Source organism: Ursus arctos, unplaced genomic scaffold, assembly GCF_023065955.2.
Source record: "Ursus arctos isolate Adak ecotype North America unplaced genomic scaffold, UrsArc2.0 scaffold_9, whole genome shotgun sequence".
Lineage (NCBI taxonomy): Eukaryota > Metazoa > Chordata > Mammalia > Carnivora > Ursidae > Ursus > Ursus arctos.
In genome coordinates, this window is record NW_026623111.1 from 15,630,102 (window position 1) to 15,643,988 (window position 13,887).

General features: G+C 39.1%; 2 protein-coding genes across 8 annotated transcripts in view; one reads left to right on the forward strand and one right to left on the reverse strand.

Moving 5' to 3' along the window:
- PACRGL (parkin coregulated like) overlaps positions 1-13,887 on the forward strand; it is a 33,102-nt gene that overhangs the window by 9,529 nt on the left and 9,686 nt on the right. For 2 of the 5 annotated variants that reach the window (XM_026514516.4, XM_026514518.4), the window contains 4 exons: positions 1,901-2,035; positions 2,480-2,587; positions 6,618-6,698; positions 9,716-10,508. In XM_026514516.4, the coding sequence (XP_026370301.1) occupies positions 1,901-2,035; positions 2,480-2,587; positions 6,618-6,698; positions 9,716-9,772 (381 nt within the window). In that variant the 3' untranslated portion in view covers positions 9,773-10,508. Of the gene's footprint in view, positions 1-1,900; positions 2,036-2,479; positions 2,588-6,617; positions 6,699-9,715; positions 10,509-10,593; positions 11,210-13,887 lie in introns of those variants that run through there. The other 3 variants (XR_008958444.1, XM_057309762.1, XM_026514517.4) reach the window with 3 other exon arrangements.
- KCNIP4 (potassium voltage-gated channel interacting protein 4) overlaps positions 11,240-13,887 on the reverse strand; it is a 528,135-nt gene continuing 525,487 nt past the window's right edge. For 2 of the 3 annotated variants that reach the window (XM_044389745.3, XM_044389746.3), the window contains exon 8: positions 12,166-12,716. In XM_044389745.3, coding sequence (XP_044245680.1) covers positions 12,669-12,716 — 48 coding nt within the window. In that variant the 3' untranslated portion in view covers positions 12,166-12,668. Of the gene's footprint in view, positions 12,717-13,887 lie in introns of all 3 variants that reach the window. The other variant, XM_044389744.3, reaches the window with a different exon arrangement.

Below are 13,887 nucleotides of genomic sequence, written 5' to 3' on the forward strand. Positions count from 1 at the left end.
GTGGTTGACCTGTTTCTATACAACTAGTCATGCTTAATGTGAACGTGATATGTTTCTTAGGGAACTGATATTAACTATCTAAACGTCCTTTTGGAGAATTGTCTGGGCTTTTGCCTGCCTGTACGTTTTAAGTAGAAAATCATGGAGATCATTTTGATAAAGGATTTTAGGAAAACTTCTGATAAATTCCTTCAAACTATTTAACATTTATATCAGGAAAAAGTTGGCAGAGTATTAGCTTGAGGTGAATCAGTGATCTCTTCTGTGAAATTTATTCCTTTTGCTAGAGTCACAAGTTGAGAAATGATTTAGCCAGTTGTCTTATATTTAAGTTATAGATACTTGTCTTTTTTAAGAGTTAAGGATCATTTTTGTTGTCTTTGTTTTTTAAAATTTATTACAAAATTATTTTGGTATGATAGCAGTGTATTTTTATGGGTAGCCTATTTTGAAATTCAGTTTTCATCAAATCCTTTTAAACTTGGTAATTAAAACTTAAAATGTATCAGTGTTTCATTAGTTCTTTTAAGAATTTTAAACCTTTTGCATATGGTAACAAACCATTTTTTAGATGAATCGGTACTATAGTGACACCTTTGAAAACTTGCTCCTGCTAATCACAAGGGGAGAGGAGTGGTTTAATCTGGGGAGTCCCTACAGGGAGTCTGTGTTTAGTGGAGATCACATAAAGTTAGTCCTTTAAATAATTATTTTCCAAACACCAATGCCTTTATTTCTGTGTTGGGTACGTTGTCAGCCTTCCCCTCTACTCATTTAAGAGTGGGGAAGTACTGACAGTAGCACCACTGTGGAAATCCACTTCACCTCTTGACCTGATGATTCCTCATCTCTAAAATAAACAGGGTAGGGGCACTCTCAAGATGCTAGAACCTGTGGTCCGAAGTGTGCTGGTGTGCTTGGCAGCACAGTTTTCAAAAGCATCCAGGAAAGGAGGTGTTTGATCACTATTTGGAAGCAGATAGTTTGGTCTAAGGGACAGATTGGTTGAAAATTAGTATTTTTAGGTATGACTTTGCAGCCAGTTATACTTACTGACAAAAAATAATTAGTCCAACTGAGGGAGTATTGCTATTGCTTTTTTTGTTTGATATTTTTAAAAAAAGCCAGATGGCTCTTCTTGACTCAAAGTGATGGGTTATATCATAAAACTGTACTATCTAATCTTTTCTGATGCATTTTGGGTAAAAGAAATGATACAGGTTTTTTTTTCATATTTTTATTTCACATCCCAAAGTTAAAAATGATATTTAAAATCTTACAGTGTTTTTTGAACATACGAAAAGATGTTTTTAAAATATCTTAATATAAAATACTTAAATATGAAGGAAATATAATATTTTAGAAACTGATTAAACAAGTTGCAAAATCACCGTAAAGGTAGGCGGTCTAATAATTTTGCCCATAAAGCAGTGGTTGTAAACCAGCATTTTAGATTGAGTTCTTGTGTGTTCAGTCAGTATTTGGGAGTATATACAAAATGTTTTTAGTATCCTAGTGAGGGTTTCTTTTTCTCTTTTTCTTTTATTTATTTATTTACCTTTCCTCTCCTTGCCTCCTTCCTTTTATTTTCTTCCTTCTTTCCTTTCTCTTTCTTCTTTATTTCCTTTATTTTCCCTTGGCTTTCCTTTCTTTTTTCCTGTTCCTTTCATTTTTAATATATTTTTCTTCCTTGCTGTGGTTAGAAATTCTTCCTGCCTCCTGTATGTCCTTTGTTCCACAATTTCTGGGTTTAATTGAAATCGTAATTATTGAAATTATAAATCATGATTAGGAAAACCATACTAAAACTTGATTTTCATTTAGACTAGTGAGGATTTTGTTGTTAGCATAACCAGGTGTGTAGTAAGTCTTGTTTGTTTGTTTGTTTTGTCTTTGGCAGGGTCTGAGAGAGACGAAACATCCGTACACCTTTGTGTCAAAGGAGGGTTTTAGAGAATTACTGTTGGTCCAAGGCGCTCCTGAGAAAGCTGTACCTTTGCTTCCGAGACTGATTCCTGTGCTAAAGGCAGCTCTGGTATCTTCTATTCCTTTGGACTTTCTGTGGTACATTTAGAATATTTTATGTTTTTTTTCTTCCAAATTATATGCAAATTGGTCCTTTACCTGTGATTTTGATGTGCGTGCAAAATTAGGCCACGATTATTCAGGGACAGATGATTACTTATTTGAAGATGCCTTTAGAGGATATACGAAAGGTAAAAGGGGACATTTTGAGTAATAAGGGAAAGTAATAAAACCTCACATCAGGCTGGCTGCATGCTGCTATAGGGTTTAGTTAGTGTTTCACTCAAGCCAGAAATTTACTTTTTGTTTCCTGATGGTCCGACATTAAAGGGTGATTCTGGGTTTAGTTGCTTATCCTCTGATTTTGTATGCTCAGTCTTACTTTTTCCTGCTTGACCTTTCTTCTTACTTCTCTTTTCTTCTCTTTCCTTTCCTGTCCCAACTAACCCCCCAGGTCCACCTGGATGATGAGGTGTTTGCAAGAGGACTGAATGCTCTCGTGCAGCTGAGTGTCGTCGTTGGTCCTTCTCTAAATGACCATCTGAAACATCTGCTTACAAGTGTAAGAACTGAAAAGATGAGAGAGTGGTTGTGTATGTGTACCATGCACTGTCTGTATCTCGTCATGATTTAGTGGCTTCAAATTAATCATTAACTGATTCAGAAATTTTAATTTCTTTATTTTTTTTAATGGAAAGCACCTACCTGAGCAGAATTTAGGGTTGTAATGAAAAGCAAGTAAAAGTTGAATGGACAAAAATTAAGAGCAGTACAATGGTATTATGCCTGTGTTGATGAGCCATGAATTATAAGGACGGCTTATACCTGCTCCTGTGTCATTGTGCATTGCCACAACCATGTTTTTCGTCTTTTTCTTTGTTTTTCCTTGTAAGTTTTTTAGTGAGTCTATAAATAGTATTCAGGATGAGACGTTTTCCTGTTGTGTGTAGTTTAATCCTGAGGACATGTACACACTGGGATATTGGACAGTTCAGGAGTTCCCTAAGACTACCCTTAGGTTGCTAGAAGGATTCATGAAACTCAGAAAAGCTGATATTTACTGTTTCAGTTTATTATAGTGAAAGGATACCAGTTAAAATCAGCAAAGGAAGGAGGTACGTAGAGCAGAACCCAGAAGAGACCAAGTGTGGAACGTCCAGTGGTCCTTCCTCCTAGTGGAGTTGTGTGGACAGGGCTGGCTTTTTCCAGCAGGGATATGCGGCAGCACACATGGGGTATTGCCATCCTGAGAACCTCACCTCAACGTGGTGTCCAGGGTTCATGTTAGGGGCCCACTGTGCTAGCATGACAGACTGCTTGCATGGCTGACCTTCATCTCTAGCCTCTCCAGAAGCTGAGCTGAGATCCTGTGGCCCAAGGCCGCCTGGAACAAAGATACTCTTATCTGCAGGTGATACCAAGGGCTTAGAGTTTTCCATCTAGGAGCCAGGGGCGAGGGGCAATCCTTTCTTTACGCGAAGTTAATCCTTCACTGATAAACAATTAAAGTCCTTGCTGCAGTAACCCACAGCTAGCATGTCTCTGTGTGCCTCCTTCTGTAGTTCGGAGCTGAGGCATGTATTTTGATCATAGTTCTACTGTTTTTTTCTTGGACCCATCCATCTGAGAGATCCTAGAACTGTATCTTTTTTTTCAAAGATTTTATTTATTTATTTGACAGAGAGACAGCCAGCGAGAGAGGGAACACAAGCAGGGGGAACGGGAGAGGAAGAAGCAGGCTCCCAGTGGAGGAGCCTGATGTGGAGCTCGATCCCAGAACACCGGGATCACGCCCTGAGCCAAAGGCAGACACTTAACGACTGAGCCAACCAGGCGCCCCCCTTGAACTGTATTTTTAACTCCTTACTCTGCAGAGAGACTAATACACCCCAGGAACATCTGGCCAAACCTATAGAAAAGAGGGATGGTAGGGAATCTATCAGGATTGCTGTGCTGAGGTTAGGAATGGTGGGAGAGGAATTCCCACCAGCACCAGGTGTTTGATGGGCTGAAGACACAGTGGGAATAGACTCTCAAACCTCAAGATGTGGGAAGCCTTAGAAGAGAAGGAGGAGAATCCTGGCAGGTGTTTGCCTATAACCTGTAGGTCAGCAGGTTGTACCTGACTAACCACAGGAATTTTATCCTAATATACAAAATGGCTTATTTTAGATTGATTGCTCCAGTCAGACAATCAACATTTTAACAACTCTGTTGCTCTCTGTCCTCCCGTGTGTGCCAAGTATTATGCTGTAGGCACTGGGGCTCTAATGGTGACCAAAAAACAATATGCCCTCTGCCCTTGTGGAGAGTGGTTTTTGTTTTTTGGAGAAGTAAGTAGCAAGGACATCCACTGAGAAAGTTGGAATGAGGTGAAGGGGGTGTGATATACAGAGAAAAGGAATCACAGTGGATCCTTCCCGCACTTGAAGTAGAAAAGGCCCAAAACCTCCGCTTCCTGAAAAGCCTCCCAGTCCCACCCCCCAGGGCAGAAAGAAAAGGCCAGATTAACAACTAAAATATGTAAGTTGTTTTAATTTTTCTGGGGCACTAGCATTAATGTTTGGTCACTCACATTCCTCCCCAGAACCCTGCTTTTTCTTAGACTGGGCTGACTTAAAGGGACCTTTCACCCTCCTGGAATGTCAACACTTTGGAAAGATCTGGATACCACACTGGCCTTTGCATGCCGGTGGTATTCCACAGAGGAGAGAACCACAGAGACCTGCCATGTGGGATTAAATCGTGGTCTGTTAGCTGCACACCCGCCACCAGGAGACAGGCACCTCTGAGGATCTGTTGAGGTGCTTTGGTGCTCCTCCTTACCTCCTTACCTAACAGTTACCTGTTAGCCAGAAAGATTCCATTTTGATTTACATATTTTTTTGTTTATAGATCTCTGCATTAGATGTTATTTGAAGGAAGTGTTTTCTTGATTTCGAAACCAGTTACTGAGCCCAGATACAACTCATTTTATTCATATGCAAAATAAGTCAAATCCTTTCTTAGCTTCACTCAGACTTCCACTGACCCACCCTCGGGGAAAGAGGAAATAAATCACTTGGGAATCTTAAAAAAATGCAGAACCTAGGCCTTTGCAATCTGAGATTCTGGTTAAGTAAGTATGGGGTAGGACCCCAGAATCTGCTTTTTGAATGAGTATATCAGGTGATCCTGGATGTGGTGCTTCATGGAACTGCCCAAAAGCCACTACTCCTGGGTAATGGGGTCTGTAGGAAGCAAACCAAAGATCGGATCAAAAGTGCAAGGGGCACTTTTTCTCCTTTTTTCTTTCTTTTTTCTTCTCTTCTCTTCTCTTCTCTTCTCTTCTCTTCTCTTCTTCTCTTCTCCTTTCTTCTCTTTTCTCTTTCCTTCTCTCCTCCCTTCCCTTCCTTTCCCTTCCCTTCCTTTCTCTTCCTTACTCTTCCCTTCCCTTCTTTTCTTTTCCCTTCTTTCCTTTTCTCTTTTCCTTTCTTTTTTTTTTCTCAAGTAGGCTCTATGCCCAGCATGGAGCCCAATGTAGAGCTTGAACTCATGGCCCTGAGATCAAAACCTGAGCTGAGATCAAGAGTCGGAAGCCCAACTGACCGAGCCACCCAGGTGCCCCAAGAGGCATTTTTTCTTGTCCATCCCCAGGGCTGCCTGGCCTCTCATTTAGAGTTGCTTTTCTCACTTTTTTATCTTTTGGGGACTCTTCTGACCTTCCTCATCTTCACTGACCTGACTGAAGGGCCTGCTTCTCAGTGCTCAGTGGTGGGAAGCACTCCTGGGTTTCTTCCATCGATGCAAAGAGGAAGAACCAGAAACCAATTCTAGGATAGGCCTTTATAAGTATTTGATCAATGACTAATTCTTTCCTGGGCTTCAGTTGTATTCCCAGAAAGTGGAGCCATGAGCAAGTCCTGCTCTCGGCTGAAATGTTTAGGTCTTTGGGTGAGTTGAGTAATGCAGACATTTGGTGGCAGAATGCTGTTACAGGTTGTGCCTGATGATCTGAATTGCTGTTTTTCCCTCTTTCTTCCTGTGATTCTATCCTCCCTCGCCTTGTGCTCTTCCTTTTCAGTCAGACTTCCACCTTTCTGTCTGAAGACCATTCAAGCCATGCCTAGGGACAGGTGGTCTTGTGGTTTGTAGTCTAAATGTCCTGTCACTGTTACAGTCGTTCATGCGAATACTCTCTCCTTTTCGTCTCTTTGCTTTTTACACTATATAGGAAACACATGTGTTTTAAGAGGCTTAATTTTCCATCGTGGTTCTCCAAGTGCTCTTGCAAAATGGAAAAGTATGCAGTTTCATAGAAAACTTACTGTGGATACCATACCCTAGCGGGTTTTACAGGATTCGTATGATTTGAAGTAATGTGAACTCTTCTTTAACAAATATGATGGTATCTATTATATATAAATTTCAATGAGATGTTATCTAAAAGAAGCCTTGGAGTTTAAAACAAATGGTGTTTGGGTACTTCTATACAGTAAGGTCTCAGTGGTTTTATTTCTAGTTAGCATACTCTTCAGTGAAGTTTTACTTACGCCTTTGGTGAATATTGTTACTTTTCAAATTATTTCATTCTCCCAATCTTACTTTAAAAGCTTTCCAAGAGACTGAGAGAGAAGAAATTCAAAGAGCCAATTACCAGTGCATTACAGAAGCTGGAGCAGCATGGTGGAAATGTAAGTAAAACATTGTTCCTTAAGTCATCTATATTTTTTTACTTTTACACTACAAAATTGACTGTATAACATGTATTATTTCAGCCACAAGTAATCATGTGGAGTTGATATTATTTTCATATGAGAGCTCAGAGTTTCAGTCTTGCATAGGTCCCAGTTTTTGAGCATTGGGATTCAGACCAGACTCTGTAAACACTGGGCCCGTACACTTTCTCTGTGCTTTCTGTGTGGCACTCCATGTCACGCAGCTTTGCAGCTTTTTTACTTTGGATGTTCTTGCTTAGACCATAGGAAAGTTCAGAAAACAAAAGGATTAATATAGAGAGCTCACTGAAGAATGTGCTTTTTTTTTTCATTTGCCATCTTTTCTGTCTAAAAAATTTACAATTTTCCCATCTTCAAAGATTGAATGAGATTTTCAGATGGCCGCGATACCATGTCTGGAAGTGCACATGTTCTGGAACATGCGTACGCACACACATACACACGCAAGGATGATTCCGAGTATTCTGACTTGCAGGAGTGTGCAAGAATGGGGGGGATCTCATTCTTATCTGTGTGGTGTCAAATAACTAGGTTAGTTGGATTTTCATCCTTTAAAGAACTGTTCACATAATCTAGTCTTGGAAGTATCTCTGTAAAGCAGTGATCCTACCTTGTTTTGGAGATTACATTTAATCAGATCTTAATGATAGGGTTGCATGTGATTATTTTAACACTGAAGAACTTTGTTTCATTGGAGGTACTTTCTAAAGGAATTATAAAGAAACTTTGTGTGATCCTATATAATTTTAAAATAGCAGGTGTGTTAGTTTAAGCTTTGTCTAAATTACCTAATTTGACCAATTCCATTGACTGTTAAAATTCATTATATTCTTTCCATGAGGAATGCCTAGAATAAAGTTTAGGAGGAGGAAGTAAATCCCTAGACCACTAGATAACAGAGATCTTTGTCGTGTGGAGGATTAGCATTCAGACACCTTGTTGAGATGTACACAACCATCCCCCAGCCAATCCAGTGTCTCTCAGCAGAAGGGACATTCTTTTTGCTTGCAAATGTGCTTCTGAGAATTGGAATGCAGGATAATTTGTCATTTCCTCCCCTGTGAAATGCAAGTAAACAGATGCTAAATATTGATGTACAGCTTTCAATCTGAAAGGTGGTTTTCACACATCCTGTGGAATGGGGCAAGAGGGAAGGGACAGGCCCAACATGTTAGATTTCAAGGGTGAATGTGCAGAGGAGGGCATAGCTTTCAAGTATATAAAACTTTAGAAACTGCATTCTGAGATTTGGAGGGGAATACAGAGGGATGTAGATGACCAGCCCGGGGCCACAGAGGTAGCTAGCAAGGGAGGTACTCTTACTGCCACTCACTCTCATTAGTTTTGAATCCTGCTAATACAGAATTAAAGCATTTTGAAGTTAAGTAATGTTTATTCCTTCAGACTTTTTCTTTTCTTGTTCATCTAATGTCTTATATGATATTTTAATAATTTATATTTGATCAGAGATTTTTTGTTGGCGTACCATTAATATAACGATCACACTTTCTGGTGGCCTAATGACCATTATGCTTGCTTTTGGCACTTTGTAATCCTTCATGAAATTAACAAATGCCCTTCTTTCCCTACTAAAAACTTAAATGTCTATATATCTTTCTCTTTTTTTAGATAGTAGAAATGAGTTTTTAAAAGAGTCTTCTCATTATTGCAGTTTCTCATTTCTTGGGGCTTGTGTGTCCCCAGCGATGGAAACACTCAACTTCTGGGGAGACAGAAAAGTCAGCTCCAGGCAGTGTCATTTTCTTACAACTGATCAGTTTACTACCTGCCTTTGATAGTAGTCAGTTCACTCTTAACTTGATACAATTCTCATCCTAAGTCATAGGCATGTCTGTCTTTGAAAATGTGCATACCTGGACACACCTCCATCTTGACTGAGCACGTGGGAAGTTTTTGCATGTCAGGGACTCAGTTGAGTACTTTTTATTTTTATTTATTTATTTATTTATTAAAAGATTTTATTTATTTGAGAGAGAGACAAAGACAATGAGTGGTGGCTAGGGGAGAGGGAGAGGGACAAGCAGGCTCCCTGCTGAGCAGGGAGCCCCACACCTGCTTGATCCCAGGACCCTAAGATCATGACCTGAGCTGAAGGCAGATGCTTAACTGACTGAGCCACCCAGGCGCCCCTCAATTGAGTACTTTTTGGACATTAAATTCATTAAATCCTCACTGCAGCTCTTAGGAGTAGATTTTGTTATTATCCTCCTTTAAAGATCTAGAAACTGAGGCTCAGAAATAATTAGCCCCAGATTTGACAGTGAAGTGACTGGTAGAAGCTGGATTCAAATACTAGTGGTCTGGTTCCTAACTATTTCTCTAGTTAATTTTTTTTTTTTTCTAAGATTTATTTATTTATTTGACAGAGACAGAGACAGCAAGTGAGAGAGGGAACACAAGCAGCGGGAGTGGGAGAGGAAGAAGCAGTCTCATAGCAGAGGAGCCTGATGTGGGGCTCGATCCCATAACGCCAGGATCACGCCCTGAGCTGAAGGCAGACGCCCAACGACTGCGCCACCCAGGCGCCCCTCTAGTTAATTATTTTTTAATTTTTAATTTTTATTTATTTATTTATTCTTAAAATTTTATTATTTGATGGAGAGAGAGCAGGAGAAACAGCAGAGGGAGAAGGAGAAGCAGGCTCCAGGCTGAGCAGGGAGTCTGACATGGGGCTTGATCCCAGGACCCTGGGATCATGACCTGAGCCTAAGGCAGTTGCTTAACCGACTGAGCCACGCAGGCGCCCCAAATATTTTGTAAAACCATAGGAGACAGCCTATATTTTACTCAGCTCACAAAAAAGTTCCACTTCTCATTCCATCATTCTGTTCTCATTCCATTTTGTTTATTTTGGGTTTCAGATACTTTTTTAGACATGCTCCAAAAGATGTAATACCTATCAGGGGAACCCTGCAAGATACTAATGAAGCTAATTTTTTTTCTGTTGACAGGGAACCCTTATCATCATCAAATCTAAAATTCCAACATATTGCTCCATATGCTGTTGAAGAAGGGAGCCCACAAAAATCTTGTTACTCCCGGTGACAGGTGTTAAATGCTGACCATGGGTACCTAGGGAACCTTTTCAGATTCACTTCCTTTTATTCTTTTGTCAATCACAGCCACCATTCATTATTTCCTGGATTAAGATGAGTATACACAGTTCCACTGAATCATAGTAAAAGTTATTCATCAACAACAAAAAAAAGAGTGGTCAATAATGGAAAGCTATTAAAAACAGTTCTATAATAGTACAGTTTTGTGGGATTGGTTTTTCATATTTTTACAGTTTGGTGCGAACAACCATTATTGGGTTTATAGTAGATGTATTTGTATTTATTTTCTAGTGCCTTTTATAATTATATCCCTTTCACCATCAGTTTGTAGATGCGCATTTATTTTTAGACGTTTTGTCATTTCTTGGGTTTGATATTTATCAAGGCTATGGAAATTTAAAGTAGTGGACAAACATTTGTGAATTCACTGTTAATTATTATCTGTAAATATGTATTTTATGATATAGAGTACTTGGAAAAATTTCATACCAGAGTATCCTAGTTTAAGACATTTTTTTAAATGTGTAAATTCTCTTGTAAGTATGTTATTTATTACAACTCATTAAAACTACCTAAATTTAGGTGTTAATTATATTTAAGTAAATGTTATTTTTGTATCCCATAGTCTGAAAATACTGAAGATACTCATTTCATGAAGATATTCAGAAATTAAAATCTTAAAACTCTTAAATGTACCCAGTGATTTTGTTGTGGTGTTTGCTTATGTTTAACGGTTAATTTAATTTAAAAAGCTTTTAAAACCTACTTTACAGGCATAGTTCTCAGTGACGACGTAGAAGCTGACGCTTCATCATTCTACAAGAGAAAGGAATAGAGCAAGAAAGAGAAAACAGGAATAAGATTTTCCATCCTAAGGGCAAGAGGGGAGACCATAGGGACGTAAGTAGTCACACCAAACCCAAAGCAGATATGCTTTTGGAGGGATGGAGATTAGGGGGTCACTCTTTTATTTGGGGGAGCAGCCATATTATATCTCAGCACCACTGAAGAACACCTTCTTTGCTCCATCCGTCGAATATGTGGAGTGACCTCTTCATAATTCTCATTTCAGATACAGTCTCACAGCTGCAATTTTAAAAAGTACAAGTAATTTCTGAAGAGTCATAATTGCAGAAATGCCCTTGTGTCCCTCAGAGCTCTTGTCCTTCCTGGTCCTCCTGTCTGGATGTTCTTTTCTTAGGTCTCTAGTCACCTGTCACATCCTCAGATCCTATTAGCTACAACGTGTGCCTGCCCACGGGCCTTGCTTTTACTCTTCTTCATTGTACCGAGTGCCACCTTAAGGCAAAGATAAGTACAATCCTACAGTGCCATATGAAAAGCATAATATTTTTAAACTAGTACTTATGAAATTTGTTGGAATAAATACCTATAACATAGACAGTAGAGTTATAAACATTTTATTTGCTTTTATTTTTTCTTTTTGAAATACAAAATGTGCACATTGAGTTTACACAAACACGCGATGGCAAATTTCAGTGTACATGTATTGTACTACTCTTAATTTCTACACTGGTGATAGCAGGGCAGCTTTCAACATCCTATCTCTACACCAGAATAGATACCTGATTTATTGTTGCAAAGACAGTTGCAAATTTCCTCCAACTGTAGCCTCTTGGTCTTTGTGAGATTTCTGCAGAACAGGGAGGGGGTGTGTATCCTTAGTAGTGTTGTGGCAACTTCACAATTTTGGCTTCTGATCATTAAAAAGAATCTGAATTACTGGAGTTTTATGATGAGCAAAAATCATAATACAGTCCAGATGAATTGCTTAGCATTTATTTTCATTTTCAGTGAAGTTTTGGTATGGTAGTTCTTGATAGAATGGACTCACTGAGGGTTTCCAAGTGAGTTCTGCTTGCTCTTTGTTCCCTATAGGCATTGGGTAGTCCAGGTCTCTCTGTCCCTGAACAGCATGTAATAGAAAGGTACCTTGAAGGAGTCAAGGGAAAGGGGACGGAATAGGCCTTCAATGCTGTTAGGAATTACTTGGCATTAAGTATTACCATGTACTAGAGGGCAGATATCTTAACCCTTTGCGTGTGCCTATAAACTGCTTTGTTCCACACCTTCTGGGACCTCCACTTAATGACACAATAGAAAACAGCCTTAGGTTTGGACAAATCCAAAATTATATACATTATGTAGGCCTTGGCTATTATATGTATTATGAAAAATTAAGAAATGCTTATTAAATAAGCTTTATTAGGCATATGCTGACATCTGGTGATGAACTAATTTGTTTCATGTTATAAAAAAATGCCAGATAAATGAATATCTTTAACAGAAGGCAGCAAATCCATAGAAACTGGGACAGTGTGTGTGTTTGGCTTTTAATTATAGTAATCTTGTTTTGTTTACTTAGTGTATAAATGGAATTACAGCATACAAACATGGAAATTAATTTCTGGAAATTAAATGCAGATGCCAATATTTTAGAAAACCATTTAAAATCCTGGGGCTGAATACATCCGGTTGAGTAGCAAAAAACACCGATATTTTAAAATCACTGATAATGTGAAAGCTCAGTAATCCCATGGCTGAAGAATCAATAAAACTATATGCCAAATTCTATTACTTTTGAATAGTCACAGGTTATGAAATGACTTAGAACATCCCATGAACTCAGTGGCATTATGAAAAGGATGCAAATTTGTAACTGGAAAACTCAAATCTTTTGGGGATTGCTTTATATTAAAACAAAGCTCGTTTGCATCATATGCCTCAGTGTAAAGCTGAGCAATCTATGCTAAGAGTGGTAGCTCCAACTTTAAGTGTGGTAGGATAGTTCACATTTGTCTGTTTGATTGAGGATGCATTTGACAAGTTAAATCACATTTTCAAAGAGCTGCATGGAGCGCATTATGTTTTCATCCTGTAAGGGAGAAGCACAGTGGGATTAAATTAAGCATCTCTGCAAGGGAAAGTACACTGTTTGCCTCTAAGTACTGCCTCCCCCACCACTGCATAAGCCGAAAGCTCAAATACTAAGTGTTTGCAAATATAAATATCATCCTATCCATTTTCCATATAGATAAATATGGAGAGCCCATTTTACATTTTGTTGAGTCTGCAGGCTTTAAATATTTCATTTGAATCTTACTTGGTGTTAATAGAGACTGTTTCTCAAATTGGAATGCCAGAATGGAAACTAGAGAGGCGCCGAGGGTAAGACCAAAAATAAGTGAGCAAATGCAAATTCTGGCATTCCAAGTAGATCGCAGGCCAAGTCACAGAGACTTGTACGTGTAGAAGGAAACAGGGTTTGTGTGTGAACTAAGAGCCAACTCCATTCAGGACTGGAGGTTGGGGCTTGGGAGACATCTCTATAGTCCTTTCACTCTCTCTTTAGGTCTGTTAGGGCTAAATCTGTAGGGCCTTTAGGCACCTTTAAAAATGGCCTCTCAGTGCCAGAGAAGGGATTGTTTGAGAGCCACCTTGGGCCAGTGGCTGTGTTCAATTTAGCATGTTCCTTAGAAACCAGGGGACAGACTTTGGGCATTACAGGGGCACTTGGAGATTGTGAATGGCACTTGGTGAGCTGTTTACAGTAAAATGGTAAATAGTAGCTAAACGTGTGCTGACTTCTGGTCCTAGAAGCCAAGGAACAGCATCAGCAGGTTAATGTCACCAAGTTGACGCTCTTAAAGGCTACCACATTGAAATACGAGTTGAGAAACAACCAGTCACCAAGAAAGGGAAAGTATGTCAGTTTGAAAATCAAAAGAGAAAAGCTAAAATATCAACAAACTTCATTGTCTCAATATTTATTTAAATGTATTTATTCTTAATTGTGGCTCTACCCATGCATCAAGTCAAATCATTTTAGATAAGTTAAAACTGGTATCCCACCAGATAATGGAAAACCACTTGGATTTCTCCTCTGCATTTTCTGCTCTTTATTTTTTTATGACTGGAGACCAATCCTGGTTCAACCTAAGAGCCGTTTCTGGTGCTCATACATTAAAGCAATGTGTTTCCCCCGGAAACTGGATGCAGATTTGGCCTGTGATGTATACTTTGCTATCCTGGAATTCTGAGTCTAT